The sequence below is a fragment of the Canis lupus genome, chromosome 2, assembly GCF_048164855.1.
Source record: "Canis lupus baileyi chromosome 2, mCanLup2.hap1, whole genome shotgun sequence".
NCBI classification, from domain to species: domain Eukaryota; kingdom Metazoa; phylum Chordata; class Mammalia; order Carnivora; family Canidae; genus Canis; species Canis lupus.
In genome coordinates this window covers 74,831,430-74,851,651 of record NC_132839.1, presented here as the reverse complement: position 1 = coordinate 74,851,651, position 20,222 = coordinate 74,831,430, and the positions used below count along the sequence as shown (strand labels likewise).

The 20,222-nt window shown below is 34.5% G+C and overlaps 1 protein-coding gene and 1 long non-coding RNA gene across 8 annotated transcripts in view; one reads left to right on the top strand and one right to left on the bottom strand.

Moving 5' to 3' along the window:
- Window positions 1–20,222, bottom strand: part of LOC140621996 (uncharacterized) — a 72,779-nt gene that overhangs the window by 9,090 nt on the left and 43,467 nt on the right. Inside the window, exon 2 of the long non-coding RNA XR_012021733.1 lies at window positions 4,223–4,287. This is a non-coding gene — a long non-coding RNA (uncharacterized lncRNA). The remainder of the gene's footprint in view (window positions 1–4,222; window positions 4,288–20,222) is intronic.
- KLHL5 (kelch like family member 5) overlaps window positions 1–20,222 on the top strand; it is an 85,782-nt gene that overhangs the window by 27,724 nt on the left and 37,836 nt on the right. For all 7 annotated transcript variants that reach the window (XM_072807414.1, XM_072807406.1, XM_072807398.1 and 4 more), the window contains 4 exons: window positions 5,853–6,035; window positions 8,323–8,459; window positions 9,207–9,403; window positions 14,322–14,534. In XM_072807414.1, coding sequence (XP_072663515.1) covers window positions 5,893–6,035; window positions 8,323–8,459; window positions 9,207–9,403; window positions 14,322–14,534 — 690 coding nt within the window. In that variant the 5' untranslated portion in view covers window positions 5,853–5,892. The remainder of the gene's footprint in view (window positions 1–5,852; window positions 6,036–8,322; window positions 8,460–9,206; window positions 9,404–14,321; window positions 14,535–20,222) is intronic.

The window sequence follows — 20,222 nt, the reverse complement described above, 5'->3', positions numbered from 1 at the left end:
ATATTATTAACTGCATCCCTTTATCCCTTTAAAGCTTTTTTTTTCTATGTTTTAGAATACAAACAATAATTGTACAGTGGTATCTATCTTTTATAAACTGATAAACATCCATATATTTGGGCACATGCTTAAAAGTATACAGGAAAGGATATGCATAAAAAAGATTTAGAAACTGTTAGCCTATACAAAGCAATTTACATTCTTATTTTACATTTGTGGTTTTGAATATTTGTAGAGAATGCCAAAAGATTCATGATACGGTAGTTTGCACTTTTGCAAAAGCATGAATTCTGAATACCAAAAGCTATGAGGCAGATAGCTGGGAGTAAATCACTTACCGAGGGAGTGAGCCAAACAGACCAGTTAGAATCTCAATGCAGCTTTGTTTTCTACTCAAATCTACATACAATGTAATTCTTATGAAGTGATTTTTAAAACTTATTTTGAAAAATTACTCCATGAAGAAAGCCTAATGCAAATTCTGATGACAAAAGTGAAGAGCTCTAAGTCGTTTTTACTAAAAGGTAGTATTAGTCCTGGAACATACTTTGTATGTGTATATGCAAGTGTGCACATGTATGAAATCTGAAGGGCTAGGCAATGTTGCTATTTAATTTTTTTTTTTCCAGTTCATGAAACTTGACTCTTCAGATTTCTTCACTAAAGAATCCTCTCTTTCTTTGCATCTCCACAGTTTCTAACAACTGGTGCAATATCGCATAATAGGAGTTGCTCTGTAAATCGTTGATAACTTGATTCTGTTTGATACTTGCCTCTTTTCTATGTTTAGGTGTTTTTCTGACTTACAAGTTCATTGCCTACTGCAGAGGGACAATAGGCTAAAAATTAAATGTTTCGTTATAGCCTGCAAATATTCAGCAATGCATAGTTCTCTACAGTGAACATCTCCTATGAAAGATTTTAATGATTTACCATCCTAGTAACATCATATAAATAAAATGAAGCAGAGAGGTTAGATGTATTCCCTCTATAATCATGTAAAAGATGGAGTAGAATATATTGAAAGAAGTATATATTAAATGCTCCATAAATGGCCTATTCCCAAATATTTGTATTGTGTGTTGTGATGTCTGTCAGGTTTACTAAAAGACCACTTTAATTAGGAAGTATGAGAATTAATTATAAAATTGATAATGCTGGGGATCATTTTTTTAAAAGACAACCAACCAACCAACCAACCAGCCAAACAGCATTATGTAAAGACAAAAGATAGGCATTTCCATTTGCCATTGAAAACCTAGGTTCTACCAACAGTAGTTTACCTTGACTATGTATTTATTGTGTGCTAGAGCGGTGCATTCATCATTTCATTTAATGATTCCCCCATGAGGTATCCACTAAAGAAAGTACCATGTGTTACTTATTCCCGTTTTGCTATTGGAAAAAGTTAATAGAACTTTCTGCATTGACAGAAATGTCCTATAATCTGCACTATTCATTTTGGCAGCCATTATCCTCCTGAGATTGAGTATTTGAAATATGACTCGTCTAACTAAAGAACTGAGTTTTTAACATAATTGTAATTAAATTAAAATAGCACAATGAGGCTAGTGGTAATTGTATTAGACGGCACAGCTCTAGAATTTTCCTAAAATGTTCTTAACCACTACACTACACCTCTCCAATTCAAATCTCCAAACCAAAGCACATAATAGGAAAAGAAGTAATAAGGAAATATTAATATTGTAAATTACACGGAGCCATAGTATTAAAAGCAGTCTGATTAGTCAGGGATATAGATGTGACCTCTGTTCCTTGGAAACCTAAAAGACATCTTGTTCTCATACCCAACAAAGGGGCAGCCACATAGCGGTATTTTGTCTAAAATTCTTAATTCTCTTTTCTTTCTGTGAGATTACCTTCATTCATATTGTACTATCATTCTCCTTTCGTACCCTTAGCCCTTGAGCTCACTGATACCTTAAGGGTAAAGGCCTAAGAATTTCCATTTATTTGTGAGTGGTTTGGGCAACACTCTGAAGGCTTCCTTTTTTTTTTTTTTTTTTTTTTCTCTGAAGGCTTCCTGATCCTAGCTTTGTAACTGGCTGCCTATGTGTCTTTAGTGGATTACTTTGTCCATTTTAGGCTTCAGATTTTCTCATCTCAAAATAAGGGAATTGAATTAAATGCATAGGTTCCTCCTAGATGTAAAAATTCTGTATATAAATTTTTAATGGCCAATATCCTGTAATTGTATAGTGATGCAGTAATTTTTTTTAGTAAATTCTTGTATTATTAAAATTATATATATAAACTCCCAAGTTTCTTAAAAACAAAACAAGAAATGCCAGAAAGCTGTGCAGCTCTTCAAGTCTTTTTTTTTTTTTTTTAAGATTTTATTTATTAATGAGAGACACAGAGAGAGGCAGAGACACAGGCAGAGGGAGAAGCAGGCTCCATGCAGGGAGCCTGACATGGGACTTGATCCCCAGGTCTCCAGGATCAGGCCCTGGGCTGAAGGCGGCACTAAACCACTGAGCCACCTGGGCTGCCCCACTTCAAGTCTTTTTAATAGCTCTGTTTCTTACTTTTTCATGCTCCTTTTGTGAATGGGTGGCTTCACTTTTCCATAGGATACAAATCAGAAGCCTGCATTCCTTTTGTAGCAGTGGATGGAAGTGATTTCTGTACCCAGAAATCTCAGTGAATTAATTGTCACAATGAAATAATATGCTTATTTAACATATGATGGCAGTAGAAGTCTTGAAAGCAAATAACAAAGTTTGAAATGTTATTTTAGAAAAATGTTACCGTTTGTTAACATGTTTAGATATAAATGATTTTTGATGTTTTACCTTTATGCTCATTTTAAAAATAACAAATATTCCATTAAGTTCAACTAGTTCATTTAAAATATTTAAGTCAAAAAAATTCAGTTTACACATGTTTGAAATAAAGTATCTATGGTATAAAGTGGTGCTTTGAACCTGTAAGTTCATCACATGCTAATTTGTGTAATCTCTTCCTCAAGTATACACCACTGCTTTTCAGCCTGTGATGTGTGTTCAGATCATCTGTAGGGCTTTCAAAAAATGTAAGTTCGGGTTCCATCTCAGACGTAGCGAATCAGTCTTAGGGAATGAGGCTCTGAACACAGATGCTGAAAGTGTCCTCAGGCTGTTCTTACTCATTCCAGAAGTTAAAGAGCCAAGCATCCTGAAAGTTCTTGATAGGAAAAGGTATTGCTGATTTATTAATTAGGCTTATATACCAACATCAAAACTAGCCTTGTAATCCTATTATAAAATTCTATTGGTCTTTCAAAAGTTAACACTGATTAGCATTTATGTTTGGATGATGGCAATTCATCACTCAAAAACATTCAACTAACTCAAAAACATTCAACTGTCTTGCCACCAATAAGAATTTAATATAAGAAATGTAATACAAAATATAGGAACCCTAAGAAAGAAGTACTTGATTTCCTTACTTAATCTTGTTCTTGAAAGAATTTGTGGTTTATGAAAATTAAAAATTCTAATTTTCTTTCATTATTAGATTAGTAAAACTCTTCTAATCATTTGTCAGTATTTTGACAATATAAAACTTCATTTTATTGCAATATGTTTTAAATCTTCAAATTGTTCTTCACCAAAATTACCATCATCTGTCATTGCTCATATTATGTTTTCTCCTAGACTTTATTTTATTTTTTTTTAAATTTTTATTTATTTATGATAGAGAGAGAGAGAGAGAGAGAGAGAGGCAGAGACATAGGCAGAGGGAGAAGCAGGCTCCATGCACCGGGAGCCCGATGTGGGATTCGATCCCGGGTCTCCAGGATCGCGCCCTGGGCCAAAGGCAGGCGCTAAACCGCTGCACCACCCAGGGATCCCTTCTCCTAGATTTTAAAATGATTTTTAATTCTCATTCATTTCTGTAAGCAACCTATAATTACACATTACTCAATATAGTTTTATAATAATTCTCTTAGATGTTGAGTATCTTATCCTGGGTTTTCCAAGTCCTTACACCAATAATATTCATAGTGTATAAACACATGCATTCCAGATAATATATATTTTGCTTGTATTATTGTTATTGACAATTATTTTCCAAGAACATTTTTGTATGCATTACATATTTGTATGCATTAAAAATGTGTTGGGTGGGAGAATTTAGGTAGAGTTTCTGCTGAAATGGATAAATCTCCATACAATGCGAGAATTCTTGTGAGTGTAACTTATGTGAATGTTCTTACCTGGGTGACCTTCCATGTGTATGTTTATCTGTTCCTTCCTCTAAGCCCTCCTCTTCACTCAGCTCCTGTAAAGAGAAAGAAAGCACGAGAAAGGAACACCTGCTCTTAGCCACGGTACCCTGGACGTGATGCAGTTTGTTTCCATTATAAGACCACACCTGTCTTAGAGAGGCTGGTAATGCGGTCTAGTTATATTCTCCAAAGAAAAAGAAAAAGGGCTTTAAAAGTGAACACATAGTGGTCTCTGTGACAGCCCTGTCTCTGTCATGAACAAACTGCGTGACTCCTGGCAAAGCACTTAATCTCCATGGCTTCCCTTCTCTACTTTAAAAGTGAAAGATCCAGTGACTTTCTTTTTTGATAGGATTATTAAATGTTTATATTAAGAATAATCTCAAGATACAGTGAGGATTGAATCGACAAAGCATTTGTCAGAATCATAATATCCCTAAAAGTGGATCTGACAAGAAATGAGAATTAAGTTATGGTGTTATTGGTAGTTAATTGCATAGCCAATGGATGTTGATTACATGATTCAAGTGATCTGGTGGGGGACGGTGCAGGGAGGGGTAGACCTAGGACTTAGTTCCTAATAGTAACCCTTTTACTTTTTCACCATTTCCATCAGTAAATCAAATGAAACCATAGAACTCCTACTTTCAAATTAATGATTTGGAAATTTCATATAATGTTTAGATACCTAAGTTAGGCCATCAGATTTCTTTTACCTATAATATAAGTTACAGGTTATCTGGGCTTTTGAAGACAGGCTAGAGAGTCAAATGAATTATTTGTAACATTGTTTTTATTACAGTATACGTTGACCCTTGAACAATGTGGGAATTAGGGACACCAACACCCATACAGTAAAAAATCCACATAGAACTTTTTACTCCCTGAAAACTTAACTAGTAATAGCCTGCTCTTGACTGGAAACCTTACAAATATTATGAAGAGTCCATAAAATTTTTGTGTTTTACGTATTATATACTATATTCTTACAATAAAGTAAACTAGAATAAAGAAAATGTTATTAAGACTAATATAAGGAAGAAAAATACATTTTTAGTACTGCACTATGTTTATTGGAAAAAATCCATGTATAAGTGGACCCAGACAATTTAAGCCCATATTGGTCCAAGGTCAACTGTGTTTTATGTTCTAACAGTTATCCTATAAATGAACTGTGGACTATAACCCATTTTTAAGTTAAGGATGGCTTGGACTTATGTTTCTAAAATAGTTTCATTGCCTTTCTGCTTCCAAAGAATGATCTCTTATACCCTTAAATATAATGTTAGGAGATATACTATCATTATGAATATAGCTTGGCTCTTTTTCAACAGAGAAATTATTTTGACCAGCAAAAAAATCTCAAAAATAGACACCACAAAGAATATATGTAGTAATTAACTAACATGTCACATTCACTCACAATTTTTACAAGACACACCTAGAATTTGAGCCATCATTGAATTTAAAAGCCAAAAATGATGAATGATTACATGTTACTATTGACTGGCAGCATTGATGACTTCTAGTACATTTAAAGGTTTTTAAAGGACTTGATAGAAAAGATCTTTTCAATGTGATAGCAATATTTCAAAAGATGTGTTGTCTTTCTTTTCAGGACTTCCAATAGTAGTCAGACATTATCATCCTGCCATACTATGGAGCCATGTTCATCAGATGAATTTTTCCAAGCCCTTAATCATGCTGAACAAACATTTAAAAAGATGGAAAACTATTTGAGGCATAAACAGTTGTGTGATGTAATTCTAGTTGCTGGTGATCGCAGAATTCCAGCGCATAGGTAATTGTTTTCTAAATCTCTATATGTGAGAAATATTTCCATACTAATTTACTTATATGTACATTGAGATATTGCTCCAACTAACTATTCCATACGCTTTTGGAAAGGGATATCTTTCATGGGATTTCTACGAAGAAAACAGTGCACATGAAATTATTATATATTAAATGACCCCAAAAGAGTCACTTTCCTTTGTAGAAACACAAAAACAAAACACACTGACCTCAGATCAGTTAGTATTACTTGGTATAGATTTCAGCTTCTATGAGCAGTTTTTCTCTTAAATTCTACCAATTAAATAAGCAAACTCAATGGAAATTTGAGCTGAATATTTAGAAGCAGAAAACCTAGTGGAATGAAATGGCAAAAACTGCAGTTTTAAAATAGCAACATCTATCCCAACTTCTATTTCCTGATCTCCAAGAAGTAAGAAAAGCAGTGATGTTAGGGAACAAAAGCCTTTAACACAAATAAAGTACTATCTTTTTTTAAATAAGAAAAGAGATGTTTAATAAAGAACAATTCATTATGTTTCTTTTGATAATTCCATATTGAATTGTTCTGTATTAATCACTGTTATGACCCCTAAGGGTTTTTTTTAAATGCTTTTAAAAACTAATTACATTCTGTCCCAAAGATTTTCTTAAACTTTCCAAAGTGGAAGTGAAATCATTAGGAAAAAATGGGCTTGGTCTTAGTTCCCAGTGATTCAGTGGGCATACATTTATTGAGATGCTATTAGAACATGACAAAAAGTTTGTGTTATGAGCGTGGGTTTATTAGAAAAGATGAAGATGCCTCAACCTGCATTTTATTAGAAAAGATGAAGATGCCTCAACCTGCATTTCAGAGACATCTCAAATTCTTTGTTTCTACAACAGAGTTCATTACTTCACTACCACATATGTGTGAACTCTTACCATCTCATTCTGGTTACCAGTGGCAGAAACTGCAAACTGGTCTCCCTGTTTTTACTCTCTTCCCCTACATTCTGTTTTCTGCAGCTATCTGAGTGATCCTTTAAAATAGAACTCAGATCTGGTCACTCTTATGATCGAACTTTCCAATGACTCCTCACATTACTGTGAGAGCCCAGTGGCCTGTGTGATGGCCATTGCCCTCTGACATTCTGTCCTTGCGCACTCTGTTTGAACCGCATGTGTCCAAGGACCTAGAGCAGTGCCCAGTACTTATTAGGTGTGAATTTCTTTAGTGAGTTGATGAATAAATAGGCAATTCTCAGAAGAAACCTGAACAATCAATATCCATTTGAAAAGATCTGTAGTCTCACTAGCAATCGGAGGAATGAAGATTAAAATGACAACGAGACACCATTTAACACATTGCAGATGGCCAAAAATTTTAACATCTGACAATGTTGTGGGAAAGTGTTCTCTCTCGTACAATGCTGCTGGGGATCTAAATTGGCACAGCACCTTGGAGAGCAATCTGGCAAACCACCCCGCAGTGTACTCCTGGGACGGAGGAGAATGGAAGTAGAGGGGAACGCAAGGGAGCTTCAACTGTTCACTGTTCATATTTCTTTAAAAATAAATAAATACATACATACATACATACATAAAGTAAATCTATATAAATGTGCCAACATAGAAATATCTCCAAGACATCAAATAAAATCTACGTTTCAAAATGTATATTTATAACCTATTTTTGTTCATATAGGGCTATCAAAAATCTGGTCAGAGATGTACCTAATATATAATAATGTACTATTATAAAAATATTATAGTTTTGTAGTGTTATAACAAAAGTATTATCATTTGATGACAAAATGTGAACATTATAATAATAATAATAAATCACAAAAATTAAAAACAACCTGCTAAAACCATTCTCAAGTTTCTCCCATATGTCTACTACTTCTACAATTAAATTGAATAAAAACAAAAACCAAATAAACCTTAGGTTATTTCCAAAAGGGATAAACAGAAAATAACCTTTATGATTTTTTTCTTTTTTTATATAGTCAGTTTAACACTGTGGGCTTTAGCTTTTCTTCTGGATGTTATAAAATGGTATTTGAGTAATGAATGGGTAAATCATTTACCTCAGCAGAAAATTTTCAGTAATGGTAATTTATTACTCCATGGAAGGAACTAGAGCATAAAGCAATTTGTCAAACTTAAAATGCATTTCCCAGTACCATGCACTTTCTGTGGGTAACAAATTTTAAAAAGAGAGGGAGAGAGAGAAGAAGCAGTATTTATTAATGAACATCAACTTTAATGTGGTCACTGATTTTTTTTTTCTTCTGGTACGTTCTCAGATTGGTGCTCTCCTCTGTCTCGGATTATTTTGCTGCCATGTTTACTAATGATGTCAGGGAAGCAAGACAAGAAGAAATAAAAATGGAAGGTGTTGAACCAAATTCACTCTGGTCTTTGATTCAGTATGCATATACAGGTAATAAATCTGAAAACATAAATCTAAAACCTCTTAAAATTATGTTGTATAATTCGATTTCAGTTTCCTGCTTTTAGTAAAGCCTGCCATACATAGCTAACAGTGAATTCTGCTATTGTAATCATCACTCCTGGTGATACCTTTATAAAAGTTAAAATCTCTATATTAGAATCTTTAAAACTGTTGTTAAGGGTGGCTCACTAGGTTAAATGTTTGCCTTCAGCTCAGCCCATGGTCCCAGAGTCCCGGGATGGAGCCCCCCATCAGGCTTCCTGGTTGGCAGGGAATCTGCTTCTCCCTCTCCCTCTGCCTACCACTCCCGTACCCCCACTTGTGCTCTCTTTGTCAAATGGATAAATACAATATTTTAAAAATGAAATAAAATGATTGTCATACTTAGCCTTATGATTGGTATTTTTAAATGTTAATATAATAATTAGATGACTTATATAATGTTTTTAAATTATTGCACCTAAAATTTGAGAGTTATATATAATAGATATGCTACTTAATTAAAGCATCATTTAAAAATTCTGAAAATAAACCATTAGTTTTTTATTTTAATAGAAGTCACAGAACTAATCATGTTTTTTCACATTTTGTACTTTGTCTTTTCAATCTGAAATCATCTAGGTCTAGAATTCATATAAGGAGCTCTTGTGTAGAATTATTACTGTTAACACTGATTATTTTATACATCAAAGTTATACAGTTCTATGGTTCATGGAATGTCTTTTTGTCATTAAGGCCGCCTTGAATTAAAAGAAGATAATATTGAGTGCCTGCTGTCTACAGCTTGCCTCCTTCAGCTTTCACAGGTTGTGGAAGCTTGCTGTAAGTTTTTGATGAAACAGCTTCACCCATCCAACTGTCTTGGAATCCGTTCTTTTGCTGATGCCCAAGGTTGTACAGATTTGCATAAAGTGGCTCACAATTATACTATGGTATGTATTCTCTGAGAAGCAGAAAGTCATATGCTCTTTACCTCATTCCTTAATGCTGCAGGTTTATCTACGTGCTGCTGTTTTCCCATGGCTCTGCCACACGTCTTGAGGTTCAGGTTCACTGTCTATTGCAGAACATTTTCATTGAGTTATAAGGAGAGAACACCAAGTAATATTTCTCCTGGATCTATGAGTCCAGCCTGAGTTGTTACAGTTGCTAAAAGGCAGAGCAGTGGTCAAGGACTGTCCTATTCAAGATTTTTCAGATCTACTGCATTGCAGAGCAAGATTTCCCCTACGTTTTACTTTGTAGCACTGGATGAATTTCAGAATGGCCCACATATTTACAGATGGAAATTGGTGACAGTGATTGTGGGGTATTGGTGCGGTACAGACAATAGGATCAAAGGGAGGCTTTTTATTAAAAAATTATATGTAAGAAGTGATTATATGTAAGATTATATGTAAGATAATTGTAAGAAGACAATTGTAAGATTATATGTAAGAAGTGTTTTTTAGCTATGTAGAAAGATGTTCTTATGAATTGAAGCAAATTATGTGCTCAAAATAAATCGCAGAGGAGGTTCTCATTCAGACTCAGGAGGATAATGGATATAGATTGATCTAGGATAGCAAGAAAAGAAGGGCATATTGAGGGCATATTGTTAGGACCAGGCCCCATAATCTTCATAGTACAGGGACATGGAGAAGTGGGGATATCTGGATTTTTAAGGAATGACCATCTTGTTACACTATGGCAGTTAGGTCTTCCCAGCTGGGCAAAAATCGAAGACTATTGCTTTAAATCCTGAAATTAGGGCAATATAGCTCTTAAGAAAGAATGTGAACATTCTCACAAACATACCAGTTATCCATATTATTGATTGTATCAAAATTAAGAAGATGCTTTTGTCTACCTTTTCCTCCATTCTTCCATTAAGTTGGTTTGTCTGTGAAGAGACTGACAAATACTTTAGGAATTTTTCACTACAGAAATAGAGATGTGAAAAATGATAAGAACAGATGTTTACAACTCTTGGGAAGGATAATTCTACCTCCTTCATAAGCTCAAAATGAGGATTAAATGAGTTAATAGAAGTGTCGCACTTAAAATAGTGATTGACACACAGTATCCCCAGTCAATAAATGATATCCTCATTGCTGTTACCATCATTGTACAAATTTACTCTATTCAATACATAGAATTGGATGTGAGTGAACAAAAGCCCTCATACAAAAGGCAATACCAGATAGACCTAGCATCTTCTAAATTCAGTCTCATGGAAGATTTTTCCCCACCTACGTCTGTATCTTTCCTTGCAGATATCTCATTTTGACCTTAAACTTTAGGTTCAAATAATTTTAGGAGTAAGATGACTAAAATAAAGCTGGGTTTCTTTTCTTCAGAATCAGTTTATCATTTAAGTAATATCTCTTTCCTAAAAAAGAGTTTTATTCACATGAAAACATTTGTATGCATTTTGGTCACTCCTGTTGTTTACAGTAGAGGCACAGTGGCTGATAGATATAAAGGCTTAGATATAAGTTTAAATTGGCTATTTTTTTTTAAAGATTTTATTTATTCATGAGAGACACAGAGAGAGAGAGAAAGAGAGAGGCAGAGACACAGGCAGAGAGAGAAGCAGGCTCCATGCAGGGACCCCGACATGGGACTCGATCCCGGGTCTCCAGGATCATGCCCTGGGCCAAAGGCAGGCACTAAACCACTGAGCCACCCAGGCTGCCCTTGGCTCTTTCTTTTTATTATTAAAGTAAAGTTCACATGCAGTGTTATTTTAGTTTCAGGTGTACAACATAGTGATTCAACAATTCGATACATTATACAAGGCTTACCATGATAAGTGTAGTTATGTTCTGTAACCATACAGAGTTTTTACATTATTATTGATTTAGCTCAATGTTTTTAAAGCTATTTTCATAGCCAATTAGTTGAGTGTTTTTTTGTCTCAAGGCTATTATCTGACATTATTCAGTTTCAACAGAGGTGAAATTTAATTCTAATAACAATAAGTCATTTAGTGGCAGATTGTCTGATTTGAATTGTTGCTATGGGAACCCAATGAAAATGTATACCAAAATTCAATCTTCAATTTAAATAAATCCCTCAGTAATTTCATTTGCTTAAAAACTAATTCCAAATGAAGAAAGGGCATAATGCTAGCAAGTGTTTGGTAGCATGATAGCTATTTATATCACAAAATAGATTTTTTTAAGTTTTAATTTTAATTCCAGTTAGTTAACATACAGTGTTATATTAGTTTCAGGTGTACAATTTAGTGATTCAGTAATTCCATATATCACCCTGTGCTCATACAACAACACAAAAAAAGATTTAAAATCTGAAGTAAGCATAATGCCACATAGTGAATTCAGTTGTCACAATCAGTAAATGTTGCACGTACTTGGGACATTCACTCATCCTCTATGAATACAGGTAGGAAAGAATGAGGAGTTCCTTCTTATAATCCTGAAATCTAGGAGCTTGTTCTTACTCTGACTGCCATTGAATGTGACCTGGCATGAGTCCTTTAACCTCTGCCAAAAGTCTAACACTGGGTATATCATTACAAATAATTAATGGCATTATGGATTTGTGAAATAAATATAAGCATTTAATTTTGAATTTTTGAATTTTGGTTCTCAACCTAGAAGAAAAGACTGAATTCTGCTAAAATACCTGGTGTAACACCAAGTAATACTTTTGAAAAACACTCTGTATTTAACCTTGAGTTCAGTTGTTGAGAGACTCAATTTTCACTTAAAATGAATTGTACTAGGTCAGAATGGGCACAGTTCTGAAATAGAAAATCAACAAATAAATAATAATATATATAATAGTTCTTTTCTGCTTGAATTAATACCATTGCATTGGTAATGCCATTAATACCATTCGAATGCAAAGCAATAGTTGTATCAGTACGGTCAGAATGGTGTAAATGTTATAAATATTGATTATATTGTACACTACCATTGAGCAATTAGAAATGTAGATTATTTTGATTTCTTGAGAATCTTACTTAACATTATATAATAAATGTGTTTCCATGTATCTATGTGATCTTTGTTTTTGAAATGTTTAATGCCTGCTTAATAGCCCATTGAGTTACAACCCCCTATAGCTGGACCTTTAGGCTAATTCCCATTTTATACTATTATAAATAATAATACAGAGAAGCATCATTAGGGAAGCATCAGCTTTTTTTTTCCTCTTGTGAATTATTTATTAAGGATTAAACTGCTAGTAGGATAACTGGTTGAGAGCTTCAGCATTTTTATAGCTCTTGCAATGTGTTACCAGATTATTTTATAATGTCAGTACACAGTTGAGTAGAACAGTTTGCTTGAAGCCAACATTGAGGTTTTATTAAAATATATTTCTGAAAATGATAGTCATTTAAAATAGATACATTTGGGCATTTTTAACAAATCGTGATGAATTGAAGCAATTGAATTTAGTTAATTATTCATGTATGGCTTCCTGTTAAGAATTTCTAATAAAGGAATTTCAACCCAAGATATATTTTAGATCAGTACCTAATTTGGGTTACTGCAAGGTATATGGGACATATAATTCTCATTTTAATATAGAAGATAGTTACTGGTAATCCTTATCTCTAGCTCTAATTTAAGTGGCCTTAGCTATTTCACTAAAACCATGTATGCTGAGACAGCCACAGCACACTAGGAACTATAAGAAAAACATCAAGGGGCAATTTGTGTAGCATTTGCATTTATATTATAGCTAAGTAAACAATCCATGCATTAAGACTTGTAACCTGTACTCCAGAGAGTAAATTTCCCATATCTTTGGATTGTTTAGCATAACAACCTAGTAAAAGTCATTATCGCACAGCTAAAGTCATTTCTGTCCCCCATTTCAAATTATAAGGAGCCTAATTCTAGTAGTATCTGCAACTGAATTATCTTCAGTCCAAGGTCCTGGAATCCCAGTACATTGTATGTTAACACTTTTGCTTTGGCTCTTTTTCTCTGAGATGAAAAGAACTTCAGACGTAAATCAGTTTAGAAATTTTTAAAACTGACCTAAAATGCTTTGTGAACTACATTAAAACACTCTTCAGGCCAAGGCCAATCAGAGCCAGGATAGCCCTAAGTATATATAGTCTTCTCTGGGCAGTCGGAGAAGATTTTTGTGGTACAGGATGGTCCTGGGAAATCCAGCCTGCCTGGCAGTCATTTCTGGGTAAGAGAAATCTTCATGACTCACCCAGGTAACTGGCTGCACTATAAACCAAATTCTTCAGCAACCACAAATGTAACTAGACTTTGATGTCAGACTATCCTACATCTCAGAGTCTAATTCATTTTTTTCTACCCTCCACCTCCTGAAAGACTTGCCAAAACTATTCTCTAACTTGAGCAAAGCAAAACCTAAAAATCCCGGCTCCATTTTTAAAGTGTCCCAAATGGTAAGGGCGCCTGGGTGGCTCAGTCAGATAAGTGGCTGGTTCTCGATTTTGACTCAGGTCATGATCTCAGAGTCCTTGGATCAAGCCCCACATCAGTCTCCGTACTCATCGGGGAGTCTGCTTGAGGATTCTTTCTGTCCCTCTCCTTCTGCCCCTCCCCCTGCTCAAGTGCTATCTCTTTTTCTCTCCTCCCCCCCTCATAAATAAATCTTAAAAAATATAAAATGTACCAAGAGGTAAAATTTAATTCTATTGATATGGAGACACTTACAGTGTAACAACATAATTTGCAGTTTAATGTTATTTTATACTGTGTTTCTTTCTAGGAAACAGTAATGCTATTGTAAGGAAGGTCTAATGAACATATAAATGTGTTTTAGCACCTGATTCAAAAATTTGTATTTACTCTTAAATAAACTGATGGATAGAAGAAACGACATTGTTGATATGCTACTTTTCCCTTCTAGGAGCATTTCATGGAAGTAATTCGAAACCAGGAATTTGTATTATTACCAGCCAGTGAAATTGCAAAGCTTTTGGCGAGTGATGACATGAACATTCCTAATGAGGAGACAATACTGAATGCACTTCTTACTTGGGTTCGTCATGATTTGGAACAGAGACGGAAAGATCTCAGTAAACTTTTGGCTTATATTAGGCTACCTCTTCTTGCACCCCAGGTAAACTATTTTTGATTATTTAAAATCAGTATCCTAATTTCAACAATATTTGGGTATTGATTTTATGTTAATCATGTTAATACGTACATGTCTGTAGGTTTTTTCCTTTGGCTATTCTATTCAATAAGGCTATTTTACCTATACTCCTATGAAATGTGTAGGTGAAAAGATACTTAGCTAAAAAAACTTCTGCTTGTGTTTTTGACCCAGAAGGTCTGGCTGCCTAAATTACGTCAATTAAATAACATTGTCCCTAAGGGGGTTAGTAATTTTATTTGACTCAGCTTACAAACCTATCCTAGCAATTGGAGAATTAGTAAAGCTGCGGGTTAAATTTGCAGTAGATGCCAGGAGCCAGAAAATGTAAATTAATTCATTTGCTACACATCTATTAAGTATCCGTTAAATGCCAGATTCTGGTGATGTATTAACTGAGGCATGGTAAGAGTTCCAGCTCTGGCATTTTTTTTTAGATTTTATTTATTTATTCATGACAGAGAGAGAGAGAGAGAGAGAAACAGGCAGAGGGAGAAGCAGGCTCCGTGCAGGGATCCTGACGTGGGACTCGATCCTGGGTCTCCAGGATCACACTCCGGGCTGAAGGTGGCGCTAAACCGCTGGGCCACTGGGACTGCCCTCCAGCTCTGACATTTTAAAACTCTGTGTCTTGGCATAGTCACACACCCCATTCTCTTATATCTGTTAGGTGGAGATAACATCCTCTTTGACTATCTCTCAGGATTATTGTAAAGATGATAAAAGTGCTCGGTGAGATCAAATGTGCTACAAATAATCATGGTAGAATTATTAGCATTATTTTAGAATTGAGAGATATCTAGTTAGTGTATTCAAGGCAATCAGTCAGAACACATTTGCATGCATACTTTCCCCTTTGTACAGTTTTAACCGGAATATACTGTGGTCCCCCCCCTTATCTGCAGTTTCACGTTCCCATGGTGTCAGTTACCCGTGGTCAGCCATGGTCAGGAAGCAGGTGATCCTCCTTCTGACCTCTTGTTGGAAGGTCAGCGGTAGCCAACTACACATCACAGAGCCTGTGTCACTCACTTCACTTCATCTCATCACATAGGCATTTTATCATCTCGTGTCATCACGAGAGGAAGGAAGGTGCATAAGATACTTAGACCACATTCACATAACTTTTATTACAGTTTCATTGTTCTATTTTATTATCTGTTATTCTCTTACTGTGCCTGACTTTTAAATTAAACTTTATCATAGGTATGTATGTATAGGAAAAAAATATATATGGGGTTCAGTACTATTTGTGGTTTCAGGCATCCCCTGAGGTTCTTGGAACATATCCTCCATGGTTAAGGGAGACCACTGTACTATAATTTCCTCTACCTCCTTTACTGCTTATCCTGAAGGCTTGAATTAGAGAAAGAGGCCTTGAAAGTACAAGAAGAATGAGCTGTGACTACTCAAGCTCAGATTTTTGTTGTTCGAGTGCCATAAATTTTATCTTATTTGTATTTATCTTGAGGATTATGTATTTCATCTAGCAGTTGTTAGCAGAAGTCACTGTTTGCTCTCTACCTTATAAAAACAAAAAGTACTACCAATCCTTAATAAGAAAGACTTCCTTTTCAGAGGTAAACTATCATATGAATTCGTAGAAGTGAAACCATATGAAATGTTGACAATTCAAGAAAACTAACATTCTAAAACGTTTCCCTTGAAATCAGATTTCAAAAAGAGAGTTCTGTTTTACTGGTACCTAGCTGAAGTTTTTTCCTTATCATTTTCTAGGTTAAAGAAAATTAAATCTAAAAAATCCTAGTAGACTTTGAAAAGAATCTGTGTGATTCCATAACCTGACAATTGACTTAAGTCCTGCAGTTTCAAATATTTATGATACTATATTTGCATGATTCCTAGAGACATTTCACGTTTCTGTTATCCAGGATACTGCTGATAATCATAACCACAAGATCTTAGAGTGGAAAGGCACTCATTTAGCCTAACACCTGTTGTACAAATGAAGTAACCAGCCAAAAAAGTAAAACCATATGCTCACAATCCTAAAGTGATTGCATAAATTTCTGTCCTTCTGCATTGTAGTTTTATTTGCCTTTGCTACTTGGCTAACATAGAGCTAATAAGAGACAGAGTTAAGTTCTGTGCCTTTTTCACTGAACCATTCTGCCCCTTGAACATATTGTGTGTAAAATTTCTGGGTTGGGGAGGTATATCAAGTGGAGGAAGAAGTAAGTTAAAAAATAAATGTGTGATTATGATATAATGAGAGGAAGGCTGTGATGAATATATGAATATGGCATTATAAAAATAATTGGAGTAGCCCACCCAGGCTGATGGTGGGGAAGCTGGGAGAACTTTCTGAAGTGTCACTTGGTCGGCATACTGAGTAGCTACCCAGAAGACTGGGGCATGATAGCCCAGGAGAGATAGGAGACTGGACCTAGTTATGGAGTCGTGAGCAAATACATCAAGCAAGAGAGCTTTAATGGCTCAAGTGCAGACATAAAAGGGCAGAGTGGGAAGACAAAGAATCTCTGGCTATGCCAAGGAGTTTGCATTTTATCCCCAAAGCAGTGGGGAAGCACTAAAGGATTTTAAGCAGGGAATGATATAAGTACCATCTTGCTTAGGAAGAAGGATCCTCTCTAACTGTATTGCGGAAATTGAATTAGAGCAGTCAAAGTAGAAATCCATTAGGAAGACTATTGTATTCAGACAAGTGAATTAGGTGCTTGCTGGCAGTGCAGGTAGAGAAATTACCAGGCTCAAGAGCTGTTTAGGATGTAGAATTGGTACAACTTAAAGGTGTGGGGTACAAAAAAAAGGGGATCCAGAATGATTCTGATTTGTGCAACTAAGTTAAGGGAAGTGCTGTCATTTAAGGCAAAAAATACAAAATGGAGTGCTGATTTTACAGTGGAAAGAAGATGGAAGAATTGTGTTCCCAGAGTTTCTTGGTACCTTTCATCCTCTTGGAGTCTAGGAAGAAGTTTTGAAAACTTCTTATTTAGGTTGTTGCAGCCAAAAGGAAGAGAATGACTTGGCCAAAGCAAAAGCAAGGGCACTAGAGATGGAACCCTCAGAAACAGTAGTGTTTAGTAGTAATTCCTAAATTTGCCTAAATAACTGGAGGGCCATTAAAAAGAGATTTTAAAATTAAATTAAAATAATAAAATAAAATAAAATAAAATAAAATAAAATAAAATAAAATAAAATAGATTCTAAGGTCAAGGAGGAGGAAATTTTAACATAATCTGATATTACACAGGAGACATGATAAGGACAGAAGATCCACTGGATTAACCCAGTTATTCTCATGAAGAAAACATTGGATTATATTCTGTATGTTTTATTGTAAAAGATAGAAACATATGACAATTATTTAAACTGTCCAGTGGGTATCAAATAATAAGTGACTAATATTTAAAAATACCTAAAGAATTTACTTTGTAAATAGGTGAAGCAGATTAAGAATACACTTATCATGATGAGCACTGAGTAATGTAGAGTTGCCAAATCATTATATTATACACCTGAAGCTAATATAACACTATATGTTAATTATAGTGGAATTAAACAAAATAAATGAAATTTAAAAACAATAAATAAAATTTTTAAAAAGAATTTATTTTGTGAAATAGTTTCTTTCCCAATGAGCTTTTACCCTACTTTGTTAATATGAAACACTATTGAGTCTAGCTAGAAAGGATGTAACTTACATATATAGTAATTTTTTATAGTGTCTCCCGTAGTAGATCCTTAAAATGACCTAAGAAATATATATGTAATTGTCATCCTCTACCAAATGATCATTTAGTGTGGTTTGTTGTGATGTGTTTTTTTTTTTAATTCTGAATAATCCAGAAGATACATGTTTGTGGATTTTTGTTTACCTTTGAATGCATCACAAGTTTTTCTATTTGATCAAGCTTCAAACAATGTGGATAGGAATACTAGGAGAAGTGTACATTATTTAAAATATTTTGACACCTAAATTCTTAAAGTTCCCAATGGTTAGCTTGCATTATAAGTATCTTGGTCTTCACTATTCTGTTCTCAATTCTCATTACTGTTTTTTACTGAAAGTCAAAAATATAAAATGAGCCAGTATTTACCTTTACCATTCTTTTAATTTACCTGTTTTTGATGCCGAAACATTTTTAAAACCTGTAGAATTCAGAAATATTCACATTCTATTTTATACACTAAGTAGTACTGGGACAGTTGTAGAGAAATAATCATATGGAGATTAGGTATGTGAGTAAGGATAAAAATTTACACATTGAAAATGTTTCTTTTTTCTACATATTTTCATTTAAGTTATTTGTCATTCTCTAATAGTGGATAAGACACATAGTGTTCACCTAAAATGCAGAGAATACAAGTCTGTATTTTTTCTCTTTCAGTGCCTTCTGAATGATTTTCCAAATGATTTCTGGTACCTTCCATTTGATTAATCTGATATGTGGGTTAATGGTTTTACATTCCCTTCTGTTACTCTCATCTCCTACTTAAATATGATTAATCCCATTATTCATTAAGTATAGAGACTGTTAGCATGATTAAAAATATATTTTAGGGATCCCTGGGTGGCGCAGCAGTTTAGCGCCTGCCTTTGGCCCAGGGCGCGATCCTGGAGATCTGGGATCGAGTCCCACGTCGCGCTCCCGGTGCATGGAGCCTGCTTCTCTCTCTGCCTATGTCTCTGCCTCTCTCTCTCTCTCTCTCTCTCTCTGTGTGTGACTATCATAAATAAATAAAAATTTTAAAATATGTATATATTTTTTTTACTTCAAATTGCAGTAACTATTAAGTCTCCCAAGACTTTACTTTCTATAATTTTTTCACATTTATTTTTATTTAGAAAGGACTAATTACATATAGCAAAAGTAATATAAACATTAAGATCAGTCAAAATGAGCCAACTCAGTGCATATTCAGCAACGGTTTCTATAGCAAATATAACTATATTTTGTGTGTGTAGAAAAAATATGGAATAATTAATATCATAATATATACTCTGGCACAGGTCCTGAGACTTATGTCTTAATTTGGCTTTTTTACTGTTAGCATGCTGTTCTCAGTTTCCAAAAACCATGAACTTTTTTTTACAGTGACTTTTGTTAGAGACTCTTCCATTATCAAGATATGAACATATTCTCAACATTATTACTCATTTGCATTTGCAAAGTAAAACTGCATTCCCCACCCACTCAAATGGCTAAAATAAAAGGAGATAGTAACAACTGTTAGTAGAAATGTGGAGGAACAGGAACCCTCATATATTGCTGGTGGGAACATAAAATGATGTAGCTACTTGGAAAATTGTTTGGCAGTTTCTTAAAAAGTTAACATGTATTTACCATATAACCCAGCAATTCTATTTCTAGTTATCTACCCAAGAGAAATGAAAACATTTATCTACATAAAGACTTGCATGCAAATGCTCGTAGCAGTTTTATTCATAACAGCCAAAAACTGGAAATAATCTGTGTCCATCAACTGTGAACAGATAGACAAAATGTGGTATATCCGTAAATGGAATATCATTTAGCAATAAAAAGAAGTACTAAGGAACACTCATGCACTGTTGGTGGAAATTTAAATTGGCCTCACCACTGTGGAAGACAGTATGGAGGTTCTTCAGAACATTAAAAATAGAAATACCATATGATCCAGTAATTC